The 16048-nt window shown below is 38.2% G+C and overlaps 1 protein-coding gene across 3 annotated transcripts in view; it reads left to right on the forward strand.

The window, feature by feature from the left end:
- DPYD (dihydropyrimidine dehydrogenase) overlaps positions 1–16048 on the forward strand; it is a 616437-nt gene that overhangs the window by 465207 nt on the left and 135182 nt on the right. For all 3 annotated transcript variants that reach the window (XR_007775327.1, XM_050960937.1, XM_050960938.1), the window contains exons 15-16: positions 3354–3422; positions 9649–9732. Coding sequence is in view for 2 of the 3 variants with exons in the window: in XM_050960937.1 (XP_050816894.1) it covers positions 3354–3422; positions 9649–9732 (153 nt within the window). In the remaining variant the exon portion in view is untranslated. The remainder of the gene's footprint in view (positions 1–3353; positions 3423–9648; positions 9733–16048) is intronic.

Below are 16048 nucleotides of genomic sequence, written 5' to 3' on the forward strand. Positions count from 1 at the left end.
GTTTACAAAAGTGGAGGATTGGGTTTGAAATAGGAAAATCAGTTTTAATTTCAAGTTGTAAGAGAACATTACGAAAAAGAGAGAATAAAACAAGAATATTATTTTTCAAACTTTCTTATCATATTTTTCACATGAACATTTACAGTAGAAATGCAATTTCTGCTTTCAACTATATTATTGTTACCATGATCCACTACGTTAGACACAGATACATGCATAATTTTAAGTGTGAATACTAACATTAAACAATATTTAATAAACATGTTCCCTCTATTTGGCACTGGTGAGGCCACATCTGGAATACTGCCTCCAGTTTTGTGCCCCCCCCCCCCGAAAAGATGTGGACAAATTGGAGAGAGTCCAGTGGAGGGCAATGAAAATGATTAGGGGGCTGGGGCACATGACTTACAAGGAGAGGCTGAGGGAACTGGGCTTATTTAGTCTGCAGAAGAGAAAGTGAGGGGGGATTTGATAGCAGCCTTCAACTACCTGAAGGGGTGTTCCAAAGAGGATGAAGCTCGGCTGTTCTCAGTGGTGGCAGATGACAGAACAAGGAGCAATGGTCTCAAGTTGCAGTGGGGGAGGTCTAGTGAAAAACTATTTCACTAGGAGGGTGGTGAAACACTGGAATGGGTTACCTAGGGAGGTGATGGAATCTTCATCCTTAGAGGTTTTTAAGGCCCAGCTTGACAAAGCCCTGGCTGGGATGATTTAGTTGGGGTTGCTCCTGCTTTGAGCAGGGGGTTGGACTAGATGACCTCCGGAGGTCTCTTCCAACCCTAGTCTTCTATGATCCTATGTTTTCTTAATTAACAGCTCCTTGAAACACCACATATCTTGTTCCTTCTCCTTCGTATACTCCCAGTAGAATTTTCAAACTTCATTAATAACACTTGAGAAAATCTAATTAATCTACTTATAATTATACTTATTCACCTTTTTTGCTCTATAGCTTTTTCCTGCTAAAAAAATAAAGGTTTAAATTGAACTTGAATTGTTTCCTAGATTTCCAATGTACTTCAGACCGTGACTCATGTTGTCAGGGTATCTTTCTGTCTTAGTCATGGGTTCTTGGGCAGCATCCAGCCAGTGCAGCATTTTATATAGTTCTTTACCCTTCAATTTCTGAATATATACATACTTTCCTAAACTGAGTTTTGATAATGAAGTATGAAACACAATGAGCTTCAACTTTTGATGCTCTTGGATATTTAATACAAAAAACTGTGTTGTTAAAAAGTATTTGTTATTGTTGATGTTTGTTTTATAAGCACTTATGTCATCTTGAGTATTCCAAGATAACTTAAATGCTTATGAAATAGAGTTCATAGATTTCAATACCAGAAAGGACAATTGTGATCATCTAGTTTAATCTACGGAATAATACAGGCCATAGAACTTCCTGTCTTGTAACTATAAAAAGGTTTTTTTTTGTTTTTTTTTTTAAAATGTGTTATAAAGGAGTGTCATTAACAGAATTGACATATTATTCCTCTCATATACTTTAAGGGGTGCAATAAAACACACCAACAGTGACTGCGCATGTTTAATCAAGAATTTATTTGTTTTTTATATTTATGCTAGTAGGTATACAACTAAAGGTATATACATTAAATATATTAATAGGAGAAATATAGTACTTCAAAATCTTTTATTTTGCCAAGAAAAAAGAAAAAAACCCAAAACAACTCTTTAGAACAATGCAATTTTTCATTTTTATTGAAGAAAAAGAGAGATTTATATTTCACATTTCTTTTTATAAAAGCATGAAACTGCTTTTGGCTGGTAAATTGCTCTTTGGGCAACTCCTTTTATTTTCCCTGGAACCATGCTCATCATTTCTCCTGCCCTTTTCGCCTGCTTCCCTGGAGAGCTTAAATATATCTCATCTTCCACATGTTTTCCAACCATCACATTTGCCCAGAGGGAACTAGATAAATTCATGGAGGATTGTTCCATCCATGACTGTTAGCCAGGATGGGCCAGGATGGTGTCCCTAGCCTCTGTTTGCCAGAAGGCTAGGGACATCCCTTCAATTCTATTTTTTTCCTTCTTAACCTCTTCCTTTATTTCTGCCCTCGCTAGGATCTCTTGGGCTAAATTGTTTGCTGGTGTAACTCCATTGACTTCAGTGATTTATGCCAGCAGAAAATATGACACCCTCATTCTTCTGATGTCCCTCAAAGTATATGATGGAGTCTCCTAAGGTCTGGCAGTCCAGGGCAGATGCTGTCTTCTAGTCTCAGTTCACTGGATACCGTCACATAAATTGGAAATTGGCTGAAGGCCCATACTAACAATGTGTTGAGTTGCAGAGAGGTATCTAGCCAGAGTAACAGCGATGACATGTTAGGTCCAGTTTTATTTAAAACCTTTAATGAACTGGAAGCCGAGATAATCAGCACTTAATTACATTCACAGATACAAAAACTGAGAGGTGTAGAGAACAACAGGGAGGTAAGAGTAATAACAGACAAAGACCTTGAGAGACTGCAACAATGGCCAGAAAATAACAAATGAAATTCAACTTGGAAAAATGAAAGCTGAATCTTCAGGGAAAAGAATATGAATAATCTTAGAGGGAGAAACCTGGAAATAGTAGCACTGAAAATTGCCAGGAGGTGAACGTGAACAATAAATTAGACCCCAATCCTGCAAAGACTTAACCCTTTTTGTAACTTTATGCATGAGTAACTCTGTTTCCTACTGCCATCCCCTCATTAAAACAAACTTGCTCCAAATGGCCTGCTATCCCCTCTCTTCCCCTAATGGGGGGATTAAACTGGAGATTAGAAGATTCGGACATTTTAAAAAAATATATTTGGTGGAGCTACTCAGATGTATAGTGAATGTCAGTGTTGCATTCCCCCTTTTCCCCCAGGTCAAATCCTAGCTTCATTAACATCAATGAGAGTTTTGTATTTCTGTGCTGCCAATCTAGATTGTTAACTCTTTGGAACAGAGACATGTCTTCTTATCTATCTGTAAAGTGCCTACAATACTGTTGATATAGTAAGTAGTAATAAACTATTAAAATTACAGTTTTGTCCCCAGTAAACAGCTAGGTTTGGTAATGCACTTGTTAGATACCGTGCCTAGGCCTAATCCTGTTATAATTGACTGTTTGGGAGCAATTGAGGTTGTGTAGTATTGCCAGTTTTACTGAATAATTGTTTTTTAATACTGAAAACATTGATAATCTGTGGATCTTTTTTGCCTTCAGTGTGCAGATACAGTGCTATAATAGTTACTGGTTGGAAGTACAACAGGATTCTGTGTCACTATACTATACATAGTAGGTATAATTCCCCTATACAGCAGCTTACAAATTATTGTATGTATTTTCTTTTCAGATTGTAATTGCCAGTATCATGTGCAGCTACAACAAGGATGACTGGACTGAACTTTCAAAAATGGCTGAGGTAATTGTTCCTTAATATATTTCATCATCTCTTTTGTCTTGTTTTTATTCTTCTTAAATAAAGAGCTGCAATAAGGAACTCTACAGAAGAAATAGATTCAAAGTAAAAAATGAACATTTTAAGCATGTCCATCACAATTTGTTTATTCTGTGTTTTCATTAAAATGAAGGAAATGTAAATTTAAAGAACATCTATTCCATAAAAGCCCATCCCTTGGATTTTTACACACTATCTGAAAAGCCTTTAGTCTCTGAATCCATATACTTTTTATTTGCATTTTAAGCAAACTGTATATTATGATGAATGCCCTGATAAAATTTAATTCTACCTTTGAGAGCCTAACTTGATCTTACCTTGCCTACAGGCACACTAGTTTGACAGCAACAGAAGAAATTTTGAATATAAAACTCTTGAATATTTAAAGTATAAAAGGCTCATTTAACGCTATTCTAGTTTTAATACAGACTTGAAAAAATGATAGCAAAGAAAGTCATTGTATATAATAGCAGTCAGCAGGTTTTCTGTAATATAAATCCAATCTTGCATAAATGCAAACAACCAACCATACACCTGAAATTTGTATTTCAATTTGAAGGAAAAAAAGCTATTAAAATAGTTATGTCCATGGTGAATATCATAAGAAATACTTGATTAAGACAGCATATTTTTTTAAATATGGAACAGATTTTTTTCCTCAAAGGTTTACAATGTCCACAGGAAATAGAGAGGTGTATTTCCAAATCAATGTTAGAAGCTTTAATGCCCTTTGTGACGAAAAACCAATTAGCTCGTCCTTATTCTTAGCTTTAGTTCAGAATTAATTACATTATAAATACCACACACATAAATAATTGGGGGAGTGCATATATTTATGAGTGTATATATATTTGTGTGTGTGCATATATGTATATATTTATGTATATAATTGGTTTTTCTTCACAAAGCCTTCTAAAGCCTCTGAGAGTGATCTGGAATGATGCTTCTCCATTTCCTGTGGTCATTTTAAACCTGTGAGGAAAAAAATCACTTTGGGGATTTAGGGAAGTGAAATTAAACATTATCAGTAATTGGCTTTGTGATCTTCAACACTAGGTCCATTTTATACCTGTATTTACTTAATTGACCATGAAATCTTTTGCGGAATCCATGCTTGACATGAGCTTTACCGCTTTTAAACTGACTATGATGAATGGCTTTATCATGCCGCTTACTCCTCTTCTTTCTTTTCTATAAGGCAAAAATGCTTAGTGTTCTTTTAATCTGTAATTGCTATCAATTTGGAAAAAAAAGACACATTTTGAATCTGCAGTTGTATTAGCAGTAGCACTTTGGAAACTGTGGAGTTGTTGGATAAATATATTTTGTAAAGTGTGATGTAACTTACACAGTCAAAGTAATTCTTAATGTCCGCAGCTTGGAAAGCACCTAGTGTGTTATGGACATGCGTAGTTAAATAATAAAATGCAGTAATATTTCTGTACCATATTTAAGGCCCTATCCGGAAGATAATAAATATGGCCTTCCAGAGTGCATAAGCCCCAGAAGGTTGTGAATTCTGTCTCCACAGGAGACCGACCTATTCATATTAAAGGTCAGCTTTTCATGGAAGCCAATAACAAAAGTAACAACAGCTTTGTAGTCACATGTTGCAGAGCTGACTAGGAAGTGGACGGCTCATGAAAATGATAGATAGCTTTTCCCATGGTCACATTCATTCAAAGCTGCTGAAACTTACCACACAGCAGGCAAAAGTTACTCCAGTTCAATAAGAAAAAATGTAAGTATAGAACAGAATTTTAGTTTTGGGGCAAGTACAAGACAAAGGGAATGGATACTGTGTCTTGAGCTCTCTGCCAGAGTAACTTGGTGAGGAGAAGATGAAATGTTGCTGTCATCGGATCTGTCAGTATTTTTTTTATATTTTTAATTTCTGCTAATTATCTTAGAGAAAAGATATTTGGGAAAATATTATTTATTCTTAACTGGGTCTTGCATGGGCTTTTTCTTGTTCTCTGCTCTTTAATTATTTTTATTTCTGAGGTCAACAACAAACACTGTGCCCGGATGCAAGCAATTGTATAGAGTATACAGTTACGGACTCCACTTGTGCAGTTGGGAAATGTTTACCACTAACTTTTGTGATTAGTCTTCGAAGCACAGGAGTTATCTGTGTGTACCAGCAACTACTGAACTTCTTTCTGACTTCTTGTCTAAATGTGCAGTGGCTAGTGTCTCCTTTTGGAGCATTTCGCCGTATCAACTAAAAGAGGGAACATGGTTGATATATTTTGAAGAAGAACATTCTTTAAATAATGTCTGATCTTTTAATTTTCTTGTAGCTTATTATAAACATCACTGTGATTTTTCACATTTTCATCTTTCTATTATATATTTCTTCTAAAAAATCTTTAAGTATCTTCCCTTCTTCCTACTAGTCAATGGAAGCAGACATCAGCTTTTTTCTGATGAACAAATTATGCATGAATTTAGTTTAACCGCCATTTCAATGTTTATAAATGGTTGATTCCAATAAAGTTTTCAAGATTACCAGGTCTGAGGCATAGAGAAGAGGTTGCAAACTGAACTACCAAACACCTCTCCATGCCAACACAAAACATGAGCTGGGTATAATCTTTATAAATCAATCATTTTAGTGATTGAGACATTTTGGGATTGATCCAGGCTACTAAGGGATTCGGTCAATGTCTGCTTTGTAATCTTGGGTGTCTTGAGACACTGCAACTTTGGTTCAGAAATGTGAACCAAACAGCCAGCCAGCAGCCCATAAGCTTCACCCTGCTTGGATACTCCTTGCAGCCCCATATCATCTTCCTGCAGAGTCCAGACCCTCTCACTGGACTCTTACAGAAAAATTATTAGGTTCACTACCTCTGCAGAGACTATAACAGAGGTGGGCAAACTTTTTGGCCCGAGGGCTATATCTGGGAAAAGAAATTGCATGGTGGGACATGAATGCTCACAAAATTGGGGTGGGGGTGAGGGCTCTAGTTGGGGGTGTAGGCTCTGGGCTGGGATTGAGGCGTTCAGAGGGTGGGAGGGGGATCAGGGCTGGAGTAGGAGGTTGGGACATGGGAAGAGGTTTAGGGGTACAGGCAGCACTTACTTCAAGCGGCTCCTGGAAGCAGCGGAATGTCCCTTCTCCAGCTTCTATGCAGAGGTGTGGCCAGGCAGCTCTGCACTCTGCTCCATCTGCAGATGCTGGCCCTGCAGCTCCCATTGGAATGCTGGAGAGGACCATTGGAGCAGGGTCATTGGAGCATGTAGAAGCCAGAGGGGGGCCATGCCGCTGCTTCTGGGAGCTGCATAGAGCAGCCCCTGACCCTGCTATCTGGCTAGAGTGCCAGAGCAGGGCAAGCCCCCAGACCCTGCTTCCCAGCAGGAGCTCAAGGGCTGGATTAAAACAGCTGGTGGGCTGGATCTGTCCTGTGGGCTGTTGTTTGCCCATCCCTGCTGTATAACTTTCCAACCTATCAGCTTACTAAAATCACACACTTTACTGAGTTTAGCCAGCACTAGTGACTTACAATGGAAGCAAAACAAGTTTGTTAACAACAGATTGTGGATTAAGAGATACCAAGTAAAAGAAATAAAGGAAGAGCAAATAAAAGTGAAAAAAGCATCTAGAAGTATAAAATGTAATCTAGCAAGGTACCGTCTTTGTTCAAGTTTTATTTTCTCTCAATCAAAGTTTCTTTCCAGCTTTTTACTGGCTGGTCTGGCCAGGACCCATCACAGAGATCAAATGTCTTTGTTTCTTTGTCTACTTAAAGTGATGGATAACCTAGGGGTTCACTTCCCTCTGTTTATAGTTCAGTGAACCTTTGAAATCTATTCTTCTGAAGGGTAGCTACAGATAAAGTTCATTAGCTCATGCTGAGTAAAGGAGCCATGAGGTCTGGAAGATATAGCTCCATGCTGGTTCCTCCCTCATTGGTAGATGCTACTATGCAAACTCTCTCTTCCTCCAATACAAACGAATGGCCCATTGAAATTGGGCCATATCTTATTAGCCTCTTTCCTTTGTCTGCAGAAACCCTGTTTATCAACTCCCTATGATGTGCCCGGTTTAAACACCTTTTAGTCTAGACTTTAAAATAAAATGTTAGTGAGTATACATAATTTCATATGCAACATTGTTACACATACTTTACATGATATTATTGACCAGTGTAGTGTTAATTTTCAAGTGATACCTCACGATACATATTTTGTGCAAAACTCATTGCAGTTGTGTGAACACTGGGTTGCCCAAGGTCATAGTGATGTTGTTCACAATTTTTTTGTTGCACATGTATCTTCAAATAGCTCAGGCTAAGAGGCTTGTTTAAGGTTTTTCTACACTAATTGTAGGCTCTCTTTCAACAAATCCAAAAGACCAAGGGACTATCCTCCATCTCCCACCCCTCCCAGAGTCCCTACCTATTCTTCAGCTGTCACAAGGCACTGACACCTAAATTTTTATTTTTAAAGGATTGGGATGACCACTTTAAATCTTATACTGCTATCTGAATAGGTTCATTCCCTGGGGATTTTGGTTGGTTCTGAATGGCCTCTCACCATATACTTTTACCTTGAGGAGAAAACAAGTGTTCAGAACTGCTCCTCCCAAAATTTAAGGGGCTTCTGTGTCAGAGATGCAGGCCAGGAGGCTGAATGTATTTCACATATACAGGCACATACATGGCAGTACACTGCATCTCTCACAAAAGCAATGTACAAGTAGTGCACAGTAGGGCTCAGTATGATTGTTGTGGGGGATTCCCTAACAACCACACATTAGGAAGTGAAGCACAGTAATTTAATGGTATGTTTTTTGTTTTGATTTGCCAGATGCTGTTCCAGGGGTAAGGTATTCCTGTGACATAAAATCAGAGTTAAAAGCTATTAATCTCCCTGTTAATCTCAAACACACACATGGTGACAAATACGAAGAACCAATTTAGCAATGATGTTCTGCCTGTGGACAAAAGTTCAAAACTCTTCTGCAAAGAGGCTGTACAATAGTGAAATAGAACAAGAGAAAATGAAGTTTTCCAGATGGTCTTCCTGCAGTTATCAGCACCTGAGCAGAGGTTCTGAGTTGCTGAGACTGAGAACTGCATAAATAGTTTCTTCAGATGAAGATAATGGATTTCATTTTTCAGAATTGTGACTTCCCTACTCTTGCTGAGTTTTGAATAAAGTTCTTCTAGGCATGTCACATTTAATCATGATGGATCCTTTACTCTCTCATCAGTTTTAGTAAGTTATACAGATGGGCAAACTGGTTATGATAAAATAAAAGCTCCGTTCTGAATTTCAGCATATCTCAAACTTAAAAACAGTGGGTTTTTTTTTAACATTTGAAGTTTGATTAACATTACTTTCATTATTATGCATCCTCTCATTCCACTGCGTGTCCAGTTTCCAGCTGGGAACTGCAGCAGAAGTATTGAAATGCCACAAGGAAACCTGTTATCATACAGTTTCCCAACTAATTTTGCAGACCCAAGAGACTTCAGTAGAATTCAGACAGGCATCCAAATGTTAGAGTGTTTGTTATCTGAGCCAAGCCAAACGCTTTGAGATATAAGCTCTCTATGCTGATACACGTGTATAAGTAAAAATTTCTTTGAACTTGATTTAAAAGGCCACCCTATAAACTATTAGCTATCATCTTTGTATATATGCATCTTCAGTCTGTTTCAAATGTAAAAATCTGGTTTACTGAGTCTTATTTCTTATAGCTTTTGTGGTTTTTGTCCTGATTTTTGTCCCACCCTCATAAAGAAAAGTGCCAATATCCCACCCATTTTTCTAAGCCCTGCAATCTGAAAATCTGAAATATAAAAATCACATTTCAATATGAATAAACAATCTAAAATATATTTAAATTTTTATATTTATATTTAAGTAAAATATTTACTTTATTTTTTCCTTTATAAATTTAATCTTTACTTTGAATTTCTGATTTTTCCTCAGGAAACTGCAATACCCTCTCATAATGGTCTTTCCCCTTAAGTGACTGATAGATATTTCCAAACAACTCTAGCTCAACTCTAGCTTATATTTATTTATTGTTAAACACCAAAAGAAAAAAGGTTGACAGAAAAAAAAAAACCCTTACATTTAATGAGTGATCTGTGTCAAGTTCCAAAAGTACCTGAACGTAAGAGTTATAATATTTATGATTAACTTTATATATGTGTATGTGCATGTCTTACAGGCTTCCGGTGCAGATGCCCTGGAGTTAAATTTATCATGTCCTCATGGCATGGGGGAGAGAGGCATGGGTCTGGCCTGTGGGCAGGTAGGACTTTAATAGCTATCTCTTTCATGTCAGTGCGATGCTCGTGCATTAATAGTTATAGCTCAGGGGCAAAGACATATGGGGAAGATTACTCATTTGAGATTTTCAGATCTACTTTGTTTAAATATTTAGAGTGCTAAACAGGGGAAAGTGACAGAAGCTGAGATTACACAGAGTGTTTAGTTTTATTGAGGACAAAAATATGTTTGTGTTTGAAAGAAAACAATATTAAAACAAATAGTTTGTAGAAGTCAGAGAATTTTCTGATTTTTCAGGACAATGTCTTTGCTTATTAATGAATGTTGACTGTATCTTCTGGAACTACTCAGTGCAAATTATTTAAATTCATAGTGGTTTTATGGTACAGGGAACATAACCCAAATAGTATTATATAATTTTTAGCATATCATCCTAATTCCTTAATTGTGTTTTGGAAATTGCAAAAGAATTTGAACTATATTTATTATTGGTGGGGTTCGTGGTACCACCTAGAGCTAAGGTTGTCCAACACTTTTCATTATAAAACGCTACTTTCAGTACTTAAATAGGTTTGGAAGGATTACATCAAATGTTGGTAAATGTCAAAATGTTGGTAAGTGTCACCATACATATAAAAACATGTTTCCATCAATAATTGAAATGTACAGATAGGCAAAATAAGAAAAATGCTAGTTGAGAACGTATTAGAGTTTGATATAAGGATATTTCCTTTGTGTATTTTGACACATGATGTTGACAATTTGTGTCTTAATAGTTATAAAGCTTTAACTTTTTGAATCTCAACATCTGTCATTAAATAACTATTATCTGATTCCTGCATAATTTCTTGCAACTGAAAATTTAAATGGATAAAAATAATAAAAAATAAACATTGATATTATCCATCAAAATTATTTTAAAAAGATCGGCCAAGGCTACTTATAACTTTGCAAAAACCTAACCGTTTGGGCTGAAATTTTCCTTGTCAGGAGTTTGTGTCAGGCTGAATTATTTTAGAAATTTTCAGCAAAAATGATTCAGTAGTTGTTGAAAGTGAGATTAAGGGAAAATGTTGTTTTGCCTTGTTTAAAAAAATTCTTACATCCATTTCATTGAGAAGTTTTACCACCTCCATGCATTGGAGCAAGGACCTGAAATGTGGTAGAGGTGGGGGAAGGAGGATTGTTTTGTGTTAGAAATGTGCCTATGCTGTTTTCTGGGAAAACTGCTCAAAGTTGGCCAAGTTATAAGTTTTTGAAAAATCTCAGTTTGCACATGCGCAGTAGGGACTTTTTAGAGTTTCACACATAAATTCTCCAAAGATTCCCTCTGAACAGAGCGTGCTCCAGCCAAGGACTGCAGATGCTGAGCCAGACTTTACCGGTAATGATTGGTGCAGCCGCTGTGGCGCTGGCCGCCAGAACTAAGAGCAGAGAAACAGTCTCTCCTGTGCTCTCAGTTCTTCCCCTGCTGGTTGTCTGACTATGCTGACAGGAGAAATTAGATATGGGTTTAATCAGGCCACAACTTTAGTATCAGATGTCTGGGACTAACCCAGCAGATAAAATGTGCAGTGCAGGTGAAAACCCCCACAATTCACTGGGGGGGGTGCTTTTTCCAGCCCTCCCCCCCATACACACACCTTTCTGTCCTTCTAGTAGATCCACTGCTGGGAACCTCCAATTCCAGCCAATTCCGGGGGCAAGGGGGCTTCCACCAGCTTTCCCTCATTTTCATCCAGGTCCCTCCAGCAATTCCCTTACCAGGACCTTACCAACCCCCCCGCTTGTAGGAGGGGTTAATGTGGACTATAATGACGAGGGGTTGGCTCCCTGCTGTAGCAATCAGAGGAGTCCGCAACTGCCCCAGCTTGCTCAATTACCAAGCACCTCTCCTTAATTCCTTTTCCAAGCCATGTATCCATTCTTTTGTACCTTAATTTATGGAGTACCTGCACTGAACATCTGCTATACTGCCCATCATTCTATGCATGAACAGAGCCCACCTGAACCTCCTGCGAGGAAGGTGAAAAAACCTCAACTGCACCTGGCCAATATGTTGGTAACGGAAAAATTCCTTCCCAGCTCCCCTTAGCAGGGTGGCAAGCATAATGCCCACAGCAGATATAGCTAAACAGCTGGCATATTTCTGACCTAAAGAGGGAGGGAGAGTGAGTGCTCCCTGGCCTGCTTCCAGTGGTGAGGGGCAGGTCCAGGCCCAGGCTGACCTTTTTAAACCCCTCAGTTCTAGGTGGTGAGTTATCTACCATGCTGACTGCTTTTCCAGAAGTTTTATGTCTCCCTTCCTCCCCCCATGCCAGAAAGCATTGCCCTTTTCTCCTGGCCAGCCAGACAAACCCCACCCTTGCTTAAAGTGCAGGGCGGTGACTCTCAGGCAGTGTAGAGGAGGAAGCTGTCTGACTTGAATGTAGGCAGGAATCCTGTGAGAAAAACAGTATAGGATCATGTTGTTAAAGACTATCACAGTGCATATGCACAAGGAGTCTGAACAAAGCTTGGCACTGCCACCTTTAAGTCTAGCATTTCCTAACTTTTGAGTGCTTGACTTTGCCATTTCAATGTAGTTTCTATCTATCTATCTATATTCGGGGGGTGAACAGCCAATAGATGCCCTCTAATTTGCCCCTGCATCTTCAGATGAACTAAAATCATCTAGAATCTAACTACAATGAGGCAAGTTAACTATCAAATTTTATTTTTAAACCCTTGACCTGGTATACAGTAGGAGTCATAACAATTTCAATGGGACTTTGTACACACTTCAGTTGATCTCAGGGTTACAGTTCCGCCAGATATAGTATATACAAAAGATTATTTCTTGGAACATGGTATCAATATCCTTCATTGCCTATATTACTTTTAATGACAAGTATGGTGGGTCTGTTCAGTGGTCAGTTCTCAAAGTTATGATTTTAAAAAAAGGGAATTTAAATTTATAGAAGTTTCCAAGTCTATCACAGCAAAACAATAACGGCTGATATAGGTTTTTTTTAGAAGGTGCATTTGGTCAAAAGCAACAACAAACATCTGCAATAACCATATCTGACTTGTTGATTAGCCAAATTCTGTCCGAAAATCTGCACTGCATATCTCATTATGGGAACAAGTCATGCATTTGTGGATTGTCTCAATGTATCATTCCACAGTCTGATAAGGGTGTGTCATTTGGTCAGAGAGAACCCTAAAGGGCTTTCCATGGAAACAGAAATAGACAAATTTCAAGCTCATTTTTGAGCATAAGTTACTTCCAGCCTTATCTGGCTGGAATAATGTATGCATGTGAAGCTGCTTAGAAGTGTAGTCAGTAGGGAGCTGTCTGCCTACATGAGTTTTTACATATCTTTCAACTAGTGTAAAATCAGAGAACCAAATGCAAAATTTGAGCACACATGGCTATCATGTGGATTTGTGACACTCCTCAGAGGAGTTCGGTTCTGTAAACCAATAAGATTATATTACATATACATATATGTTTGCATATTAATAGCATTTCTCTGTTCTCCATACAATATGGATTTTTTTTAATGTTTAATCTTACTACTCTCATTTAAATATATATTTGTCTTTATTTAACTGCCTCGGAGCAGCAACTGAGAGAGACCAGAACACAATTTAAGTTCTTTAGACATATATATATATATATACACACACACAAAGCAAAATTTTGAAGTTCTTTCTCAGTGTTTTGGACCTAGCTCAGGCAAATTTTTATTGACTTCTGATGAGGTTTGCTGAAGTAAGGACCAAATAAGGGGATACTATTGTGATAAGACTCACAGTCTTTCAGTGGTACACCAAAGGGGTCCCTTATCCAAAATGTAACATTCCCATGTGGGACACCATATTAAGCCAGACAGTGCCATGGAGTATTGTAAGTTAAATCCCAACAAGTGTTTTCAGAGGCACCCCCAGGTGGGAAGTAAGCAGATGCAGTTGAGCCAAGTGAGACTATGAATCTTAAAAAGGATCTGGGATGCTCTCAGGGAAAACAACAAGGTGGGGTTTGAGACCATAGAGCTATACTGTTCATTCCGTCGATCAGGAGTTCTCGAACTTTCTTCATAGCACAGAGAGATTGTCCTTTGGGCTTCCTCCCTTCTCATTCATGATTGCATAATATCCTTGGGATAACTACAGCAGTTGCTTGCTTACATGGAAAGATAATACTAGGAAAGTATATATGTATTTTAGCTGTCTTAAATGTGATAAAGGTTGATGTGTTTTTCTTAAATGTTAATCACACTGTCTACATTTGCTTCTCATTTCAGTCTGTACAATTTGTGGGAATTGGGCCATGTCTAGAAATCTGGGAATTGGTTCCATTTTTCTCTGCCCTATTTATTGCCCAACCTCTGCCACCTCTATTGTTTTACACCCCAGTACATTTTAAGAATTATTTCCAGGTTTATTTAGAGAACAAGGAGGCGAGTTTGGCCTAAAAATGGTCATTTGTTCATGCTGCATTATGACACTCAGCTTTTTATGTAATGTTAATTCCAAGCCATTAATCAAGACATTCTGACACCTTAATAGTTTACTTTACCAAAGAGTAATTTTAAGAGACATCTGTATTGCTGCCAATATATTACTTAAAGCATGTGTTAAATTTCAGTTTCATTTATTAACACTGGTTAATGGTAATAAAGTTTTAGTTTGTATTTCTTTTATAACAATTTACATATATATCGGAGTCTGTTTATACTTAGGGCCCTACCAAATTCACAGACCATTTTGGTCAATTTCATGGTCATAGGATTTTAAACATTGTAAATTTCACCTATTTAAATCTGAAATTTCACGGTGTTGTAATTGTAGGGGTATGGACCCCAAATTGTGGGGTGGCCACAAAGCTATTGTAGGAGGGGTTGCAGTACTGCTACCCTTACTTTTGTGCTGCTGCTGGCAGTGGCTCTGCCTTCAGAACTGGGCAGCTGCAGAGCGGTGGCTGTTGGCCGGGAGCCCAGCTCTGAAGGCAGAGCTTCCGCCACCAGCAGCAGCGCTGAAGTAAGGATGGCATGGTATGGTATTGCCATCCTTAATTCTGCACTGCTGCCTGAAGAGCTGGGCCCTCAGTCAGCTGCCAGCACTCTCCAGCCACCCAGTTCTGAAGGCAGTAGCACAGAAGTAAGGGTAGCATAGTATGGTATTGCCACCTTTACTGCTTCTCTGCTTCTGGCAGGGCATCCGGCCAACAGCTGCCGCTCTCTGGCCACCCACAGCTCCGAAGGCAGTGCAGAAGTAAGTGTGGTAATACCATGACCCCCCTGAAATAACCGTGCAACCACCTGCAACTCCCTTTTGGGTCAGGACCCCTAATTTGAGAAACGCTGGTCTCCCCCATGTATAGGATAAAAGCACAGAAAAGACTAGATTTCACAGTCCATGACGTGTTTTTCATGGCTGTGAATTTGGTAAGGCCTATTGATACTGTTAAGAATGTCAACAGAAACTTTATCATTCATTATGTAGTGCTACTGTGCCGACTTCCTCAGCATAATAGTAATGTAGCCCTTCAATGTTTATATAATAGTAAATATATAGACCACCAGGTACAATGTGTCATTTTTAAAACTACAGTATTTTTCCCATGTTCATCATTCATCTTAGCTTAGTCCTGTAGTAATTATAGTTTGACAACAGTTAATACAAATGATAAACCCACCTGAGTACTGAAAGTGACAGTGCTCACATTTCAATCCAGAAGACCTTGTTAAAGTTAGGCATTGTTTTTTTCCCCCATATTATCACTGATTGCTGATAAGATTTCACTACAGATTTTTTCTCTTCATAAAAACAAGTCTTTATGTTGGGAGCCATCCCAAAATTCTTTCAGATTCTTTGTTAAATCATCTTCCCAAAAAGAACATTACAGGTGTGCTACCATTATTGTGATTGAAAAACCATACATTTCCCATCTTTGAGCTCTACATGTTTATTCCAGAAAAGTCTTGCATTATCTTCAGTTATTCTCAGACGGAGAAGCAAATGGTTACATTAGGCGATTGATCTGATAAGCTAGGTTTGATGTTCTCTCCCTTAGAAGGTTTTTTGTTGTTGTTCAGATGGAACCTCAGATCCAACATATTTAATGTCACATCTACTAAGAAACTTAACAACAGGATAGTCTGTGACAATTCACATCCAAGGTCTTCAAAAAGTTTTGATGTTTCTCACTAGTCTAATGAGGAGGGGGAAAAGAGCAAAAGAGTTTGTGTTACTAAATTTCTAGCAAAGATTTTTTGCAATGTTCATACTAGAGATATGGAAGGACTGGGAGACAAAAAGAAGCACAAATATTTTCCTGGTAACTCGGGAAG

Source organism: Gopherus flavomarginatus, chromosome 7 (assembly GCF_025201925.1).
Source record: "Gopherus flavomarginatus isolate rGopFla2 chromosome 7, rGopFla2.mat.asm, whole genome shotgun sequence".
NCBI classification, from domain to species: Eukaryota; Metazoa; Chordata; order Testudines; family Testudinidae; genus Gopherus; species Gopherus flavomarginatus.